Source organism: Schistocerca piceifrons, chromosome 11, assembly GCF_021461385.2.
Source record: "Schistocerca piceifrons isolate TAMUIC-IGC-003096 chromosome 11, iqSchPice1.1, whole genome shotgun sequence".
NCBI lineage: Eukaryota > Metazoa > Arthropoda > Insecta > Orthoptera > Acrididae > Schistocerca > Schistocerca piceifrons.
This window is the reverse complement of record NC_060148.1, coordinates 150,228,185-150,249,454: the sequence shown is the minus strand read 5'-3', so window position 1 is coordinate 150,249,454 and position 21,270 is coordinate 150,228,185. Positions and strand designations below refer to the sequence as shown.

At 41.7% G+C, this 21,270-nt stretch overlaps 1 protein-coding gene across 1 annotated transcript; it reads right to left on the bottom strand.

Annotated features, from left to right (window-relative positions):
- Positions 1-16,825: 16,825 nt before the first annotated feature.
- On the bottom strand, positions 16,826-21,058 carry LOC124719831 (ankyrin repeat domain-containing protein 2-like). Its single transcript, XM_047245019.1, has 2 exons — positions 20,898-21,058; positions 16,826-17,360 (listed from the first exon to the last, which is right to left on the bottom strand). The coding sequence occupies exons 1-2, from the start codon at positions 21,056-21,058 to the stop codon at positions 16,850-16,852; spliced, it is 672 nt and encodes a 223-aa protein (XP_047100975.1). The 3' UTR covers positions 16,826-16,849.
- Positions 21,059-21,270: the final 212 nt, after the last annotated feature.

Below are 21,270 nucleotides of genomic sequence, written 5' to 3'. Positions count from 1 at the left end.
ACGTTTAATTTTTGCAACCAAGTTCCGGTTTCGTACTTCGACACCTGGTATATAGAATTCGAGGCATTAAGCATAATGGACTAGTAGCACTGTAAAAGTGTCTCACCGCTGGGGCCTAGGCCATCCCGCATGACACTTCTGTATAATAGTTATATCGTCTTTACTGGAGTCAGAGTTAAGAATCTCCATGTAGTTTGTAGGTAGGTAGTTGAAATTGTATGCAGACAGGACACAGATGGTGAGCTTTCCTCGGGCTGCAGTGTCTGGAAGACTTACATGGACACCTGTCAATTTTCGGTTATTCTTATTACCCCAGTCCACAAACTGCAGAACACAACACAACAATTGTTCTGTAAGTTATCCGTTAAATGACGCCACATGGAAGCAAGTGGAACAGATGAAAGTGCAACAGATTGTAAATACTGTTTGTTGACGTCTAATACATGTAAACACTGCAGCACAGGGTCGAATATGCGATCCATTCTGTAGTCGTACACATAATCGTACTGTGGATTCAGCTATGTTGGCGGGCCACTTGCTGCTCAATTTCCTGCAGAATCCGATCCTCCAAATCTGATGTCCCACCTTCCTGCTTGTTTGTCTGTCTGAAAGGACCTATGAACAGCCGGCCGCGGTGGTCTAGCGGTCCTAGGCGCGCAGTCCGGAACCGCGCGACTGCTACGGTCGCAGGTTCGAATCCTGCCTCGGGCATGGATGTGTGTGATGTTCTTAGGTTAGTTAGGTTTAAGTAGTTCTAAGTTCTAGGGGACTGCTGACCACAGTAGTTAAGTCCCATAGTGCTCAGAGCCATTTGAACCACCTATGAACACAAGAACGCCCAAAAGGGGCTTGAAATGTTATGTTATGTGGTTGGGGTTTGTGATAGTACTTCCTTTAGTATATCTGTGCTGCCGATCGATTGTTTCTATCTCCTTGGCTGTACAGAAACACGACCGACGCCCATCCCCGACATGAATACCAGACCATTCTGATGCCTGACGCATGCTGCATCAATCTCACAGTCTGCAACAAATAAGAACATATGGCAAGTGGTCAGAGGAATAGCCGTTCATCAGCGCCACCTATCATGGGAACGATGCATTTCCACACCTTTTTTTCCTACATTTCCAGTCAGGAATCTGTCCCTGAAATTTGTTGGTTTTATTAATGTTGACCATGTAACTCTCTCTCTCTCTCTGTCTGTCTGTGTGCGTATGTGTGTGTGTGTGTGTGTGTGTGTGTGTGTGTGTGTGTGTGTGTGTGTGTGTGTCTGTGAGAGAGAGAGAGAGAGAGAGAGAGAGAGAGTACTTGTTTCTTGCACACCATGCGCACGAATAATTATTTTTTTAGTACACCATGTGTGTATTAGCTGTATTAGCTGTACAGTAGAGCAAGTTTCACTGCTGCAGGCCACATCATCAGTTTGGTGTCATGCCTCACAGGGAAGGTATGAATGAGTATTTCATGTCAAGTGTAGTTAAAATGTATAAATCTGTCAACTGTGATATGAGTATTCCAAGCTACTGGAAGAGTGAAAGTGCATCAACTGCTTGTAAACTGTGCTGCAAGAATTCCATGCTGTTGAAAAAAGCATATCACTTTGTAACCTCCCCACAGAATTTTAAAAGAAAAAAAATGACAATACTTAATACAAATGGGAGCCGAGTGTAACCTCCCCACAAAATTTTAAAAAGACAGAATATTATTTAAGAATGCTAATGGTCATTGCTCTATGCGTAACCTGCCCACAATGAAATGTACTGACAATGGCAACAAAAATGTGAAATTCGCAATCTGACTCAAATATAAGTTCTTCACAAAAATTTAAAGTCTATTCAGTGATAAGAAAATTCAATTAAACCGAAACATCGGTCTTTGGCCCTGTGTAAAACAATCAGAATTAAAGTCTTACCTCAGAATAACTGGATGTCAAAATTCTGCTCTTATTTCTGTGCACGGCTTGGAAGAACTGCATTGCAAATAATAATATTCCTTTTTTCTGTGAATTTACTGAAATTTTTCTTCAAAAGAAGTGGAATGAAATGGGAAGTGCAACGAAATCTTTAGTTCAATAAAAAATAATTTTTTTTTGAAAAATGCTTTTGAAATAAAAATTATTATTGGGGGACTTGTTGGAGAATAATTACAGTAAATAGATTTTTACATTATCTAATGATTATATTAATTAATAGTATACCTCATTCACCATCTTGACCAGTGTTGCCGACCGCCTACATCACACAACCGCACTGGGCTGCTACTACTGACCGACCGCTCTGCATGACGCCTACTAGCGTACTGCTCTGCACGACTACACAGAGCTACAGACTCGCAACGACTGACGACAGAGAACTGAGAACCGCTCGCAACACTCGCGCGGTCAAGCGCAAACTCTCTGGTCACAGATGCTACAATGCCTCGCCATCGCTGCTATGTTACATAACATACGTGTTTCAACTTGAAGATGAATATATAACCTGTGAGGTATACTTTGGTTATATTATCCTGTGAACTGTAACTTTAATTTTTGTAAATATATTGTATAAACAGTTTTTGTACCTGGAAAGAAATATATCATCGAAAGGTCAGACATGTGAGGCATATTTTCTCTGATTGGAAAAAAATGTATTAGGAACTAGTCCAACATGTGGGCCACATTTTTTGTAAGGAAAAAAAATATTATTTGCAATTAATTTTGATGAAAAAAGAAATACATTTGGTAAACTCTAGTCATTTCCTTTCTTTCATTCTCCCCTGTCATATACAAAATTATATACACTGTGCAGTTACATCTGCATTACACGTGTCCTTTCTACCAGGAGAGATGCATTTACACATCGCTGAAAGTGCTGAAATATGACCACCTACACCTAACTGCCAGGGAGATTAGTGAAGGTACCTGTGAAGCAAGTCACAGGTGAGTTGGTCACCTCATGGCTTGGCCCTATTCTAGCCGACAACACCACACGTCGCTCTGCTCTTTGGCTTACGGCAGGCAGCAGTTGATACTGCGGCAGCCCTGCAGCACCTGGTCAGCTACCACATTTGGTGGAAGGCCTTTACCCTCTCGATGCTATCTAAAGCGAAACGATTCAAACCTAGACATAGGTGAAGCAGTATGCAGGAGCTCTGTAAGTAACCATTATCTCTGAGTACAGAGCAGCCTCGCAAAGCATGTTAACTAGGTCAGCAGGTTGGCACGCTTTGTATTACAGACACGCCTAGACCAGTAGGATGAACAAATGGCCTTTGTATTACGTGGTAATCTGGCATCATACTGTCAGTATTCCAGGACCTGGACTCTGACTCCATAGAGCTAGTGACAGTATTTCAGGAATCATCATGGATTCTGATATTGTAGCGCCTATGCCAGTCTTCCACATCCGCCATATTGAATTCTATACTTAGGATAACAGCGCTACTTCCAAAGTGACGTCGGAGTGGTGGGAAAACCCATTAGTGCAATCTGGCAATTTTTTACACTTACTACAAGTTTTTGAATTTGCCCGCCATTTTTTTATACGGAGGGCAGTTGGCCTTGTCACAAACCTGGCTGCAGTGTACTCTGCACTCGAACTCCCGTAGTCTACCTATTAATATGTTGCCAGAGAAGTACACACAGTGCCTGAGCATAAATGTCGCAGTAAAGTTGTTTAAGTCCACATGAGCCCCAAAGAAATAATTCGGAAAGCTCTGTTACAGCAAAATGTCACCAACATCTTTAAATTTTAAGCACAGTTAACAATTTGCTCATTCACTATAGTTTTCATCTTTTCTGATCAGTCATCTGACTTTAACGCTGACTACAGATAGCAATGAATTCTTAATTACTTTCTGTTTTAAACAACAGGTGAAGTAACTTCTAGTAGGTAAAACTATTTTGAATACAAAATCCCCACAGACCCAACAATGTGCCTGGCCAATAATATTACAACACTCTCCAGCTGTGATTTTAGATGTATTTCACTTATAACAAGTAGTGTCACCTTGTCTCTATGGAGCAGTTCCACATTCCTAGATGACCTAGGAAACGTGTTACGTTTTGCTCTGATATGGCGCATATGGAAAAATTATAACACAGGCAAGGCAATGGCACAAGCGTCGCAGTTTAACTAACACAATAGGAGTACTTAGAAACTTGTGTAATTATGGTGAAATGGAATGAAACAAAAACAAACAAACACACACGCGCACGCGCACGCGCACGCGCACGCACACGCACCCACACACACACAAAAGATGACCATCTCACAAGACACAAATATTTACATATAATAAATCTTAATTGTCGTAAGGAACTCTACCAACATCGCAGAAAATTTTGGGCTACTATATATCTTCCCGTTATTCTGAAAAAAATCACTCGCAATATATTTGATATTCAGAATGATATTTTCACTCTGCAGCGGAGTGTCTGCTGAAGTGAAACTTCCTGGCAGATTAAAACAGGCAAAGGTCCAGAGCTCGAGTCTCGGTTCAGCACACAGTTTTAATCTGCCAGGAAGTTTCATATTTGACATTGACTTGTCATCTCTTTCTGGTTACTTAATGACTTGAATGACTTCCTTCAGGTAGTCTGAACACTTGTAATTTAAGTTTAAGCGTTTTTAAGTTGAGTTCTGCAAGCATTTCCTACCATCTTCAGGATACGATTTCGTCATGATTTAGCAAAACATGCAGAGCAGTGAGAGATCATTCAACTGATATAGGCTGAAGCTAAACGTTTTGTGGCGAGTGGAGTGTACAGGGTCGCTAAATCATGCTCTGGGCCATTGTTTCATTTTGGCCATTCCAGTGAATGGATTGTAATGATTCCTTGGCCAACACTTCCAAAGAACAATAAAGATCACATTCAGTTCATAATTAGATAACTTCAGTGGTTGCTGAGACATACAATTTTACTCAAAGCCCTGGATATTGAGTCTCCAGCAGAAACTGGCTTCCTGGTACACTAATATAATAGTGGATATTTACCAAAAAAAGTGATCCAACTGAACGCTGTTTAGTCTAATAGCCCAAAGTGAAAGCACACAGGTTATTGTGAACATTTTGACACACTTACGTGCATTTGAAGTAGTTTTTACTTACTATACGTTGACGGTCAGAATATGTGGTGTGGCAACTGAAGAGTAGAAGTGAAAAATTAATAAAAAAATAGCAAGTACGTATAAGCATGTGGACAATGTTGTGTAATCAGGTGGTCGGCCATATACACTGAATGAAAAGTTTAATAAAACAGCTGATATGTCAAGGCAGTAATGTTTTCGCTTTAGTTCTTCATATATGGAACAATGTTTAAAGTCTATCTTGTTGTACTGCTGCACAGTAAGGAACAGTGAACTGTCATGGAAAGCAAATCACCGAATGCCACGACAACAATTTTAGAAATTAAATGTTGATGCGGTTTTAACCAATAGATCATTGATTCGATATGGACACACGGCGGCAAAATCTCCAAGATTGGCGATCTTTTATAGAAGCTCGAAATTTACCACGGGTTTCAGTGCGAAATGCTTACAACAGTTTGCATAAGGGAGTTCGTCTCGAAACCTGGCTGAAAATCCAAAGAGACAGTGTGAAGTATGCCTTCTCCGCGCCATGGCAATGAAAAGTACTACCAGCGACAGTGCTGCCAAAGCAGAGCTACTAAACACAGCCTTCCGAAATTCGTTCACCAAAGAAGACGAAGTAAATATTCCAAATTCGAATCAAGAACAGCTGCCAACGTGAGTAACGTAGACGTAAGTATCCTCTGAGTAGTGAAGAAATTTCAATCACTTGACAAAAGCAAGTCTTCTGGTCCAGACTGTATGCATATTAGGTTCCTTTCATAGTATGCTGATGCAATAACTCCATGCTTAACAATCATATACAACCGTTCGCTCAGCGAAAGATCCGTACCCAAAGACTGGAAAGTTGAACAGGTCACACCAATATTGAAGAAAGGTAGTAAGAGTAACCCATTAACTTACAAGCCCATATCATTAATGTTTATATGCAGCAGGATTTTGGAACATATATTGTGTTCCGACATTATGAATTACCTTGAATAAAACGGCCTATTGACACATAGTCAACACGGAATTAGAAAACATCGTTCTTGCGAAACACAACCATCTCTTTACTCACACAAAGTGTTGAGTGCTGCTGACAAGGGATTTCAAATTGATTCCATATTTCCAGATTTCCAGAAGGCTTTTGACACTGTACCACGCAACCGAAGTGTATTAACAATGCGTGTTTATGGAATATCGTCTCACTTATGTGACTGGGTTTGTGATTTCCTGTCAGAGAGGTCACAATTCGTAGTAATTGACGGAAAATCATTAAGTAAAGCAGAAGTGATTTCTGGCGTTATAGGCCCTCTGCTGTTTCTTATCTATATAAACGATGTAGAAGATAATGTGTGCAGCTGTCTTAGGTTGTTTGCAGATGATGCTGTCGTTTATCGTCTAGTAAACTCATCAGAAGATCAAAACAAATTGGAAAATGATTTAGAGAAGATATCTGAATGGTGCCAATGTTGGCAATTAACCCTAAATAACGACAAGTGTGAAGCCATCCACATGAGTGCTAAAAGGAATCCGTTAAATTTCGGTTACACGATAAATCAGTCTAATCCAAAAGCCCTAAATTCAACAAAATGCCTAGGAATAACAATTACGGACAACGTAAATAGGAAGGAGCTCGTAGAAAAAGTTGTGGGGAAGGCTAACCAAATACTGCGTATTATTGGCAGGACACTAAGAAAATATAACAGATGTACTAAAGAAACTGTCTACACTACGCTTGTCCACCCTCTTTTAAATTGCTGCTGCGCGGTGTGGGATCCTTACCAGAGTACATCGAGAAAGTTCAAAGAAGGGCAGCACGTTTTGTATTATCGCGAAATAGGGCAGAGAGTGTCAATGAAATGATACAGGGTGTGGAGTGGACATAATTAAAACAACGGCGTTTTTCGTTGCAGCGGACTCTTCTGATGTAATTTCAGTCACGAACTTTTTTCTCCGAATGTGAAACTATTTTGTTGACGCCGACTTATTTACAGAGAAACTATCACCATACTAAAATAAGGGAAATCAGAGCTCGCACTGAAAGATATAGGTGTTCGTTTCTTTCCGCACGCTGTACCAGATTGGCGTAACAGCGAATTATTGTGTAGGTGGTTTGATGAACCCTCTGCCAGGCACTTAAATGTGATTTGTGGAGTGTCCATGCTAGTAATTGTAGAGTCAGAGGGAGTTAAACAAACGTTACTGTTCGTACACAGAACTGTGTGAAAGGTACATTTATTCTTTAACAGCTACCTGTTTCTAGTATTTGTGACTATTTCAAAATACCACGGATCTATTTTTCAAAGTGGTCATTTCAGTTTGTTGGCGAACCTAGACCTGATAAGAACGAACTTACAGCAGACCGACAGCCGACATTACACTGTTTCTGGAGAAGAATATTTCGATCTGTTTTCACTATAGCTTGTGTTGACTAAGTTACAGTGTTCATCGTCCTTGACCAGATAGTTCATTTGTCACAAGTACAGAGGTAAGTAGGCACAAGTTGTGTAAGTGTAAACCATCCTTTCTGTCTTCTATACAAGTGTTGAGCGTTTTCCCCACCATTCCTTTGATGTCTTCTTATTCTTGCCCGTAGAATTATTGTGTGTATTTGTCCTGTACATAATTTCCATAGCATTTCTTTTGTTTTCATTGTTAGTGTTGACATTTATGTCCTATATGCCACAGTGTTTTCCACTAAGATTTTCCACAGTCGCTTCTTCAACACTGGAGAGATTATCAGTTTCCACCTTTCAAATTTTTGCCATGGTTGTCAACATTGAGGCAATATTGTGGGGTACAGGTTAGTGTCAGGCTATCTGTTACCTACTTCTTCAGCATCTTCACGCATGGGGCACTTGGAAGGATTCTCTGAAATTCAGTATTTCACATACATCATACTACTGCAACCTATTTTAATGCACTGCCCCAGTGTTTGCAATTCTTATCATGCAGGCGTGATTACAGATAAAAAACGAGTTTTGAGATGCATTTCAACGATGTTAGTTGGTCAGTAATCCGTAGAGGAAAATGTAACTGCCGTCCGGTGTGGCCGAGCGGTTCTAGGCGCTACATTCGCAGGTTCGAATCCTGCCACGGGCATGGATGTGTGTGATGTCCTTAGGTTAGTTAGGTTTAAGTAGTTCTAAGTTCTAGGAGGCTGATGACCTGAGATGTTAAGTCCCATAGTACTCAGAGCCATTTCAACCATTTGAAAATGTAACTGGGAACATTTTGGAGAAAGGCAACCTCTTTGCGAAAGTGCGTTGGATAAATACAGGAAAAAGGCACTGAAGGAAAAAATGTAACATTTGTGTCGGCTATTTCGTTTACTTGCACAGGTCTGCAAGAACACTGAGAGTGACATTATGCCACATATGGAGGCAATGCAGACAAAACTTTTCCCTGACTCAGGTGTGGAGGAATGATATGGAGTACACTCTGCCATTTACTGCACATTGCCCAGGTAGGTTTCTGAACAGTTCCGAATCTGTATCCATGTTCTGTAAACCGCTGAGGTGCATGTAACTGGGAACATTTTGGAGAAAGCCAACCTCTTTGCGAAAGTGCGTTGGCTAAATACAGGAAAAAGGCACTGAAGGAAAAAATGTAACATTTGTGTCGGCTATTTCGTTCACTTGCACAGGTCTGCAAGAACACTGAGAGTGACATTATGCCACATATGGAGGCAATGAGACAAAACTTTTCCCTGACTCAGGTGTGGAGGAATGATATGGAGTACACTCTGCCATTTACTGCACATTGCCCAGGTAGGTTTCTGAACAGTTCCGAATCTGTATCCATGTTCTGTAAACCGCTGAGGTGCATGTAACTGGGAACATTTTGGAGAAAGCCAACCTCTTTGCGAAAGTGCGTTGGCTAAATACAGGAAAAAGGCACTGAAGGAAAAAATGTAACATTTGTGTCGGCTATTTCGTTCACTTGCACAGGTCTGCAAGAACACTGAGAGTGACATTATGCCACATATGGAGGCAATGAGACAAAACTTTTCCCTGACTCAGGTGTGGAGGAATGATATGGAGTACACTCTGCCATTTACTGCACATTGCCCAGGTAGGTTTCTGAACAGTTCCGAATCTGTATCCATGTTCTGTAAACCGCTGAGGTGCATGTAACTGGGAACATTTTGGAGAAAGCCAACCTCTTTGCGAAAGTGCGTTGGCTAAATACAGGAAAAAGGCACTGAAGGAAAAAATGTAACATTTGTGTCGGCTATTTCGTTTACTTGCACAGGTCTGCAAGAACACTGAGAGTGACATTATGCCACATATGGAGGCAATGCAGACAAAACTTTTCCCTGACTCAGGTGTGGAGGAATGATATGGAGTACACTCTGCCATTTACTGCACATTGCCCAGGTAGGTTTCTGAACAGTTCCGAATCTGTATCCATGTTCTGTAAACCGCTGAGGTGCATGGCATAGGTTGTTTTCCATGGAACTGCATAGTAAATGTTATTCCCATTCCACTGGCTTTTGAACCGATGGAAGATTTTTCACATAGTGTAATTAGTCTAATCTTATCTTTCTCCTCTATGCAGATGGATGTGATTAACTTGTATATTCAAGTAATACTACTTTTTGAAGCTCTTAACTTTGCTGTCGCAGGATAGTTGACACCTATCTTCAAGCACCTGCAAGTTGAAGTTTTCATAATTTCCATGAATCTCTCTCACGCATCAGACAAACGTGTGACCATTCTTGCTGCCATTCTTTCTATATGTGCACTATCTTCTGTTAGTTAACAGTTGCATACCAATGCCGTATGTTGCACTGGCCAACGCCAATGGGAGGGGTCAGCGACTGACCCCACAACCATCACGCATTCTCTATCTAGAATAAATCACATTATTTATGTATTTCCATAATTTTGGCAGATTAGAAGATTAAAATGTTGATTATTATTACTCAGAAAGGGTTTCTGGGACATTTTTAGTAAAAAGTAAATAGTTTTTTTACATTTATTTGTATTAATTTCTCAGTTACAAGGATTACTCAGATTCACATTCAGAACACTTTACAATACTAACTACTACTTCTTTCTTGGTGTGTGCAGGGCAGATATACTTCGTGCAAGAAGTGCAAGCCTTCATGTACTTCCAGTCTTTGCTTCTGGCGCATAAGTAACAGCGTCCTTTCTGTGGCACATTATGCACAGCTGCACGTGTTACTTTCCGTCGCGGCTCCATAACATTGTTTCCTCTGCTCACAGCACCTTGATTTTGATTACACTCATACCCAAAAGTTGATAATGCTGTAGTGTATTTTGAGTGTAGGCCAACAGCATTTTGAGCGCGTCTTTTGATGTTGAGGTCACAAAGTTCACGAGCAAGATCTTTCAGGTACTTCTTTCTTCCAGAACTCTTTGTCGGGTAATTCTTTGTCCATTCCTTGTGTGTATCTTGAAATACAGCATATGAATTGTATGCTGCAATGTCGATCAAGTTGAAAAACACCGCCATGGGCCATGGACGCGTTGCTCGACGGCAGCTGTACGTTCTTACACACTTATCGAATGTATCCACTACTGACTTTGTACAATTGTAGAATAGAATGATGTCTGGCTTCTCTTCGGTCACATTCATATCATGATGTTGGGTTGACAATACTGTAACAACCTTTCCTTTCTTAGGCACATAACTGACTAAAGTGGCATAATCACTAAAGGCAAATCGCATTGTTCCGGTGTAGCTTTTTTTAGCAAAACAGGACGGAGTTCTGTAGGAACGTCGCGTTTGTCACTTCGAATAGTACCAACTGTAGTTATCTTCTCTTTCAAAAGGTCAGATGCGAGTGGAACGGTAGTGAACTTTCTGTCCAGGGTAACATTTCTTCCAGATTGTTTCAAGTTAGACATTTCAATCAATCTTCTAACTACACTCCTGGAAATTGAAATAAGAACACCGTGAATTCATTGTCCCAGGAAGGGGAAACTTTATTGACACATTCCTGGGGTCAGATACATCACATGATCACACTGACAGAACCACAGGCACATAGACACAGGCAACAGAGCATGCACAATGTCGGCACTAGTACAGTGTATATCCACCTTTCGCAGCAATGCAGGCTGCTATTCTCACATGGAGACGATCGTAGAGATGCTGGATGTAGTCCTGTGGAACGGCTTGCCATGCCATTTGCACCTGGCGCCTCAGTTGGACCAGCGTTCGTGCTGGACGTGCAGACCGCGTGAGACGACGCTTCATCCAGTCCCAAACATGCTCAATGGGGGACAGATCCGGAGATCTTGCTGGCCAGGGTAGTTGACTTACACCTTCTAGAGCACGTTGGGTGGCACGGGATACATGCGGACGTGCATTGTCCTGTTGGAACAGCAAGTTCCCTTGCCGGTCTAGGAATGGTAGAACGATGGGTTCGATGACGGTTTGGATGTACCGTGCACTATTCAGTGTCCCCTCGACGATCACCAGTGGTGTACGGCCAGTGTAGGAGGTCGCTCCCCACACCATGATACTGGGTGTTGGCCCTGTGTGCCTCGGTCGTATGCAGTCCTGATTGTAGCGCTCACCTGCACGGCGCCAAACACGCATACGACCATCATTGGCACCAAGGCAGAAGCGACTCTCATCGCTGAAGACGACACGTCTCCATTCGTCCCTCCATTCACGCCTGTTGCGACACCACTGGAGGCGGGCTGCACGATGTTGGGGCGTGAGCGGAAGACGGCCTAACGGTGTGCGGGACCGTAGCCCAGCTTCATGGAGACGGTTGCGAATGGTCCTCGCCGATACCCCAGGAGCAACAGTGTCCCTAATTTGCTGGGAAGTGGCGGTGCGGTCCCCTACGGCACTGAGTAGGATCCTACGGTCTTGGCGTGCATCCGTGCGTCGCTGCGGTCCGGTCCCAGGTCGACGGGCACGTGCACCTTCCGCCGACCACGGGCGACAACATCGATGTACTGTGGAGACCTCACACCCCACGTGTTGAGCAATTCGGCGGTACGTCCACCCGGCCTCCCGCATGCCCACTATACGCCCTCACTCAAAGTCCGCCAACTGCACATACGGTTCACGTCCACGCTGTCGCGGCATGCTACCAGTGTTAAAGACTGCGATGGAGCTCCGTATGCCACGGCAAACTGGCTGACACTGACGGCGGCGGTGCACAAATGCTGCGCAGCTAGCGCCATTCGACGGCCAACACCGCGGTTCCTGGTGTGTCCGCTGTGCCGTGCGTGTGATCATTGCTTGTACAGCCCTCTCGCAGTGTCCGGAGCAAGTATGGTGGGTCTGACACACCGGTGTCAATGTGTTCTTTTTTCCATTTCCAGGAGTGTATTTCAGGGCCACTGTTATTGTTCTTCTCATTAGCGTACTTTCCAGCGTAGGGATCCGCAGCGAAGCAGTATTTCGTATCTGAATCACATAACAGGTTCACCTCTATTCCATATTTTCCTGGTTTTGTTGGAATATATAGCCTGAATGGGCATCGCCCATGGAAGGTCACAAGTTCTTCATCCACTGTGACTGACTCACTAGGATTATAAAACTGAGGAAATTTACTAAGTATCGTGTTCCATATATCCCTGATAGGAGCAAATTTGTCGGTCTGTTTTCTAGCTGCTCGAGTTAGAGCATCATCAAAACGCCAGCACTTCAGTAAGAGCCTCAGTCTATGCTCCGGAAATGAAGCTCGGTACATCGGAAAGTTTTCTTTACTAAATATATCACGTAAACTGTCCTTGTTCCGTCTATGGACTCCACAGTTCAATAGAATTCCGACTGCTGACACAATTTCTACCCTTTCAAATGCTTTCGAATTTTTTATGAAAATATCTTCAGATGATTCCTTAAGATTTCCAAGCTTTTGATTGGTACACATCAAAATGTTATCCAGGATGTTATCATCGAGGTGCATGAGAGAAGCTTTACCTGGTGTATCAGGTTTTGTCCCTGGCTTAGTTCCTTTTGGGGTTCTCATTACGTTAGCAACAGACCTCCTCCTCTGATTTACGTAAGAGCTTCTCTTCCATATCATACTTGACGGGGCCACCATGTCTTTTTCAAGTTGATCAATTTGTGCTTTCGGCCTGGGTCGTCTTCTTGTTGGTTGAATATCTATAAAAATATGAAAACAGAACCGAACACTAGCAAACTAAGCACTCTACCGAGACACACATCCTAACATACTCCCAAATATCTGCAAAAAGTAATAAAAATCAATACTTACCCTGTTCACTTTCATCCAACTCGCTGCTGTCAGAAACTACTTGATCTGAAATTTCCATGACTACATCTTCAGTTTCACTGGTTGAGCTTTTGGATAGTTCACCACTAAATTCATTGTCTGAACTTTCAAGCAAATTTCTAATTTCGTCATCTGTCAATTTCATCTTCTTGTACATTCTGTCACATGCCACAAAGATATTACCTTCCACTCACCACACTGTTTACCGGTTGACTGCGAGTGGTGATTGTTGACCTGTTACACCTTCAGTTGTAACAATCGCTATAACCTAACAATGAGTGTAAACCAAAAGCTGTTCTTATTGTCGATTGTAGCAATTATAATTACGATAAATGTCATGTATTTATTAAATAAACTACTGAACACGACAGGAGTTTTAGCCTAAACTCTTCATTGGAGTCAGTTACTGACCCCTCCCCCCCCCCATTGGTATCCAACTGTTAAATAAGCCATGGGTGTAACACACTGGAGCACTACAATAAAACGTACAAAACTGACACTTTGTATTTTATCGGTGTCTTTCCAGTGAACACACACATGCCACAACCTAACCCACAGGTGAGCTTAAGTGATGATTTCATTCTGTATCCCCACAAAGTGTTACACACAGGCGCTTGGACAAGTGCGGGATTCCAGTTGTGAGTCAGTGATTTTGTAGTCATAGAATACTATATTTTAACGTTTTGTGAAGTGCACAGATATTATATTTCTAAACAATTACAGCTATTGCCAATCTTTGCAACAGTAGCACTTAGGTACAGATAACTCTTTTCCACGTCATTATTGATATTCTCTGTGAGGTCATTGTATACAATATAAGCATTAAGTGTGGCAGCACACTTCCATGGAGTGTGCCTTAAATTATTTCTACTCCTGTCAATGATTCTCCATCCAGGATAAAGTCCTGCTTCCCTCCTACCAAGAAAAAATCAGTCAGGGCCCAAATTCAATATGATATCTCATATGACTGCCTTGATCAAAGGCTTCCAGTCTTGCATGTGAGGAAAGCACGAGTTGGGTTTGGTCGGGATATTCAAAATCTGTACTGGACAGCATCAAGGAGGCCATTTGGTATGACTTATCCAATCAATGATTGTACAAAAGGATGTCACATTTGTATATTCCCTTCCCACTTTGTCTGTTGGAACTTCAGAACGTAAAGCAGCTGAGGTCATAGGCCCCCACTGCTATTCTAGAGACGTACCCACTGTACACTGCAGATAGAAAATCTGAGTCATCTACATCAAAACAACTTTGAAATACCTTTTCAATGAAATCTATGGTTGGTGTCTTATTACGTGAAGGCAGTTATTTGCACAGTGTAGTTGGTGCAGTAAGTATGAGAGGGTCAGTATGTGCTGATGATGTTGCTTGCATCGATATGAAATAGCTTGTGTATGACAAAATTTCTGAAAAATATCGTCCTTTAACATTCCAACAAAATCAACGAGAATATATGATCTGCATTGAAAAAAATCTATATTTCAATTAAATAACCTAACAGTGATTTACTTGTTGCACTTGCATTGCCAGTTGAATTTATTTACTTGATGTGTGGGTCAAATTAGAGAATTTTATTTTTTTATCTTTGTAATCTTCATTAGTGCTATCTGTAGAATTCTATGTGTCACATTTCATATGTAGGATTGTGACATACGTTTATTGTCGGTTGTGTTTACAGCTGAACTCTATCTCGTGCCTGTGTTGCAACTTCATTTCCTTGTAGAGTTGCATTTTATTGACAAAAAGTACACACGACAGTATTGCATCAATTGAGATTGATTATGTTACTGCTTCTGATCAGTTCTTCAGCAGAATAACGACAAGGAAAACGAATCTTTGGCAAGTTGGATTAATTTGGTGTGGTATTCTGTAACATCAGAGTGAACATAGACATTATGTGAGAGGCTAATGTGTTCGGCAACATCAATATTAAAGCTTTGTGGGAAAGGAATGATTTGAGGTGGGCCTTCGATTCTCGAATTAAAAGACAAGGTGATAATGCAGTTGCAGATGGTAGATACACGATGTAGTGTAAATATTGCTCATAATGCCATATTGTAGTAGTAATAATTTCATGAAACATTACAAACGCCATTGGGTGTTATTCCTTAAGAGTGGAGTAGCCCTCACGTCTCATAACATCTTTAGGTTCCTGATATGCTTGGGCAGTTTGGTAACGTTCCCCCATGAGTTGTAGAGTAGATGAGAGACGTAGTTTGGCAGACTGCAGTCTGGAACGCTGAGGATGATGTCGGCAGTGTCATCTGTGTGGCCAGAGTTGCTGTGTGGAGTGTTTTGTGGTGGCCCTTAGGGCACTCTGCTGGTATGACATCTAAGGGAAGAGTCGATACCGACAGAAGGGGAAAGTGGAACGTGGTGTAATTCGCTGTGACAGCCTTCAATATTAGGGTGAACGTCCAATTTACACGACACATGTTAGCGTGTCTGGCAACACCAGCATTAAAACTTGTGGGGAATTGGTGATTTGTGGCGGTTGTTTGATTGAGCAAATAAGGTGATACTACAACTGCAGATGTTAGGTCCATGATGTTGAGTGAATATTACTCACAGTGTCACATTGTAGTAGTAATTTCATGAAACATTACAATAACCATTAGGTTTTCCTGTTTGAGTGGATTGGTATTCACGTGTCCTGTGACGTACTTTCTTTTGTGATATGATTGCACAAGTTTGTGACATACCTTCATCAGTTGTGGAGTTGACGAGAACCGTAGCTGAACAGACTGCCAGCAGAGCTGCTTTGTGGCGTGTTCAGTGTTGGGCACTGCGGGAATTCTGCTGGTATGAAGTATAAGGGAGTTATAGAGTAGCGAAATGGGAAGGTGTCATAATTTTCTATAGCATCCTGTAATATCAGAGAGAACATGCACATTGCATGAGAGATGCCAATGTGTTTGGCAACACCAGCATCAAAGCTTTGTGGGAAAGGACAGGTTTCAGCTGGTTCTTTGACTCTGTAATTACAGATAAATTGATAATACAATTGTAGATGTAAGGTCCAAGATGTAGTGCAAACATCGCTCAGAGTGTCACATTGTAATTAAAGAGAAAACAGTTCACACTGCACCATCTACGCCGAAGTAAATTCTGTCTGGTATCAGAACGAAGACACTTTCTAACCACTCAGCTTAAATGATAGTAATGTGGATAGCATGCAGTTTGTGCTCGTTAACATAGCATCATATATGCTCCTACAAGGACATTTTAATAATCAAATATTGTGGAACTTAGCTTCAAACAACGTGTAACGACCTGTGCACTGTAAAAAATGATTGTGTGTTCTTCTGTCGAAATATCAGAGGTTGATGTAGACATCACATAAAAGCAATCGCATAAGTTATTTGAGATATTTTTCATACTGTTCCCTTTAAAGAGAGGTTAGCTATATAAGTGTATGGTTGTCTCCTGTTATCATTCTTGTTGTATTACTTGATCAGTTCTACCTGCTATTGAATGACTGGTGGAAATGAACGACAATAGGATTAATTTTTTTCTTTATTTTAAAACTAGGTGGAGATAGTATACTGGAGCTTACATTGTTTCACTCTAGAGATATGCAGGGCTCCATGCACAATGTTAGCAGTTGTACCAGTTGATGATGCTTGTTCTTTCTGGCAACATGACGGGGGGTATTCCCCTCATCGTCCCTAGCTTCCACGTTGGCTCCAAACTCCAGCAGCTCAGCTGCCACTTCTAATCGGCCTTCTTGTGCAGCCCAGTGCAGCGGCGTATATCCCCATAGATTTCTGACGTTGGCGTCAGCAGAGGCCCTCATCAGCAGCCGCACCACAGCCGCATGGCCAGCACTTGCGGCTGAGTGCAGAGGCGTGTGCAGCCTGATGTTCCGGGCATTCACCTCTGCTCCACTCTCCAGTAGACACCTCACCGCTTCCACGTGTCCCTTAAATGCTGCCCAGTGCAGGGCTGTCCTCCTGTCGTCGTCCATCGACCCCACGTCTGCCCCCGCTGCTAGCAGAGCCCTCAGCTCTTCCATTTCACCACCCTGAGCTGCCTGGATAAGCCTCCTGCCTTTCTCGTCACGAGAAAGGCTCCTGTACGAGCCACAGTCATTATTACACTCTACTATTAGACACACACACACACACACACACACACACACACACACACACACAAGAAAATTGAAAACTGTCAGAAATGTAAAAAACTGTAACAGTCAGAATCAATCTGGCGACAAATTATAAATCTACAAATCTTACTTCTGTAATATAGATCACTAAAAAAATCAGTGTATAATATAATCCTCGTCCATTTTCCATTAAACTTCCTTCATTCCTTCTCACAATTAATTCAGTTCTCACATTTTGTTGTAATAAATTCCTAACTGTGATTTCCTTTGAGTTCTGGATTTTATTGTTAAACAATAGTTTATCTCTGCTGAAACATACACATAATACAACCAACACCAGCTCCATGTGTCCATAATTTATTCTGACACTCAAAAAGGAAACACACGAAACTAACCATGCCTCTAGGTATGTGGACATAATTTCCCTACAATGTAACAAAAAATTTCAGTCCAGTTATATGTAAATTATCCGATACATCAGTAATTAGAGAAAATTTCCTTCATTTAATCAAAATATTTAATATATAATAATGACAGTATATAAGCTCTCCCTCCCATCCATTAAAACATACTATATATGTGCTGCTACATGCAAACTCTCAAATTTGCAACCACAAAAAGCATCCACTGAGAGAAGATCCATGCACACCTTGAAAATCACACAGCCAAGTTCACCCAGGTGTCGACAGACAGGAATGTGCGTTTGTGCCCCTCTCACCCCCTCCTCCCTCTACACATGCACACACACACACACACACACACACACACACACACACACACACACACACACACACACACACACACGTTTACATATATATATCACCCCATCAGCAAAACATATGGACCAACATTTTGTGGGTTTCCATAATCCAATGTTATCATCTTGTAATCATTGTATACCTCAAGCAATTGTTGTAGGTACCAAGAACCACCACTCATCACTGTCACGTGACTACTAACTGCAGTGAGCCTAACAGGTACTATCTACATTGTGACATCACGAATCGTGTGTTTCATGTGGTGAGAAGTAAAATGCAGCAAATTATTTGTAGATCAATTGCAGTAAAAAACAAAGCCGTTTGCTCATTCTGCCAGGAGGGATATTACAGCTGAGAGATTCACAGTCTACCAACCAAACACTCAGTTCTTTTACTGTAAATTTCATAACTAAATACAGATGCTGATGTCACTAATTCATCTGGAAATGAGTTATTACAAACAAAGTGATTATGAGCTCATATAATTCACATATTCAAAATGTATATTAGAGTTCTGAGAATTATGTGAAAGGCTTCCTGATGTTTCTTATCAAGTGTCGAGATACTCATTATGAATTTTGAAGGACTGTACAGTGGTCATGCTTGGAGGTGCTTTTAACCCCCACACTCCTCTCCTATGTGTGGCCTTGGTGGGGGTGATACAACTTGGGCTGCCTCTGGAGTGTGCACCAGTTTACATGGAGGTACAATATGACATGGAATGATAATAAAGGTAGTATTTCGTTTTAAAACACACAAAGTAATCACAGACGTGACACCCACATGTAATGATCCTACGCTACGGTCGCAGGTTCGAATCCTGCCTTGGGCATGGATGTGTGTGATGTCCTTAGGTTAGTTAGGTTTAAGTAGTTCTACATTCTAGGGGACTGATGACCTCAGATGTTGTCCCATAGTGCTCAGAGCCATTTTTTTGTAATGATTCTACATGTGTGGATCAAGCTGTGAATTGTGAACCAGACACTCTCATATGGAACAACAAAGGAGATTTACACACAGACATCCACCAGTGCTTTTCTAATGGTCATGAGTTGCAAAGTAGTTGGGATCAGTGACGTTTGTGGACACTTGTCCTCCATGTTCTCTCACTACTATATGAATTGTCTTTGATCAGGACTTAAGTTAGCAGCTCATTGCCTCATCGTTTCTTTCAATGCATATCTCGTATTCTGGAAGGATGAGTTACTGGGAGTCTACGTTTTGTATACTGGAATGTTGGTATACATATTTCTGTGCGTCTAAGTCACTGTAAAGAGGAGGTGTGATTCTCTGAAGAGCTGAGCCATGACAGCACATTGCCTGGTGAATGTCATTCCTCCCATTGATAGCAATCAATATGACATAACACTTCTGGACTAGGCATTGAAAAATCACATGTATGAATAAGGACACATTCTTAAGTCCTATGTTCCAAAACGTTCCAATTTCTCTCTTTTATCATCACTATTATTTTGCTCATAAACTACAAAAATATCAACATCATTGACAAGAATATTTCAATGCAAAATACTGCAATGTTACCAAGAATTAGCTCCTAGATACTACTGGTTGAAGTACTGTGTGTACAATTTACGAGAAACGGAGATGGATGAAACTTATGAATTATTTAGAGGAATATTAAGGACACTATCGATAAAAAATATTGTACTTCAAGGTTTTTAATCTTATGGTTGTGGAAAGAATTTCTCTTCTAATTTTTACTTCAACATTCTTTCCTCTGCTCTACTGGTGTAAGAAATTAGAAAAAGTTTCATTAGATGATATCTGGTGGCAGCGAGAGCCTAATGACAAAATATCATTCATTTATCATGTTTTCAACATGAGAAAATGTACCTTACATTGTGGCTGTTGCGCTGAGTTCCTATGGGACCAAACAGTTGAGGTCAGCGTTTCCTAGGCTTCCACACCAAATAACTAACTTACACTAACCTGCCCTAAGGACAAGACACACACCCATGCCTAGGAGAGGTTTCGAACCTTCTATGGGGGGAGCCGCGCGAACCGTGGCAATGCGCCTCGGACCGTACGGCCACCGCTAGTGGCTGTCCTCTTCATCATTTCATCATCATTGACATGCGAGTTGCCCAGCGTGGTGTCAACTGAGAAGACTTGCAACTCGATGGCCGAACTTCCGCAGGTGGGGACTTTCGTCAAACAATGCTCTACGATTATTTCTTTTCTGTTTTCGTCCTTTCACCCATGATTTTCGAACTCAGCCACCAGAGGTTCTCATAAGCATTCCTTGTAGTAAGACAATCAACAGTCCTCCAACCACTATACTTCCCCAGTGTTGCTATTCCTACATACCACAATTCTTCATTTGTGTAACTTATGGGATGTGTTGAATAGTAGTGTAACAAACCCATTCTTCCACACCCATTTTCTTAAGACAGTTTTCTAAGTTACATAAATATGAATTAAAGGAGAAACTGTACTAAACACAAGAATATTTTTAAAAAAAACGTGGGAAAGTATACGGTTTGTATAATATATTTCCCACACAAGTGCGACCGACTGATTATGAACTGAATATAATTCTCACTGGATCCACATTCTCCGATTTTAGTTTTCTCCACATTATAACTTAAAAGCTGCAAAAAAGCACTAATTTTTTCTGATAGACGCTGTGTCTTTTGTGAAAAAATTGAGAGAAAGTGGAATTACTTTTTTACCGTAAGACTTGGTTAACACACCAGTTGTGCACATACATTGCTGCAACTCACCGTAAGCGAGACACAGCGGCGGCGGCAGGTGGAGGGGTGTGCTGGGAAGACGTGAGTGGTGCAGCTGTGGCAGGTGTCTGAGCACTGGTGGCGGGCCCCTCCTCTGTAGTCGCTGGTGTGCTGCGAAGAGAGAGGGGCAGTGTAGGCGGGCGTGTTCTCATGGTGGCCAGAGGGCTGCATACCACAAACAATACTGATGAGCAGTTGTCTACATACATATGACAGAGCACACTCCACCAACAAGGGTAGTCAGTCACTCAACATGAACCACTTGGGCCCACAAAAAGACTAATCAGCTTTTACACTTCTACATTTCCTACAGCCATAGCTTAGCATGACAAACAAGAAATTGTTCAAAATGTCTTTGATTAGC

Bases quoted from the DNA above. Each gene is read 5' to 3' on its own strand.
- LOC124719831 (XM_047245019.1), bottom strand. From the start codon at position 21,058: ATGAGAACACGCCCGCCTACACTGCCCCTCTCTCTTCGCAGCACACCA. The intron at 17,361-20,897 runs GTGAGTTGCAGC...TGGCTCGTACAG, and splicing joins GCCGCTGTGTCTCGCTTACG to GAGCCTTTCTCGTGACGAGA.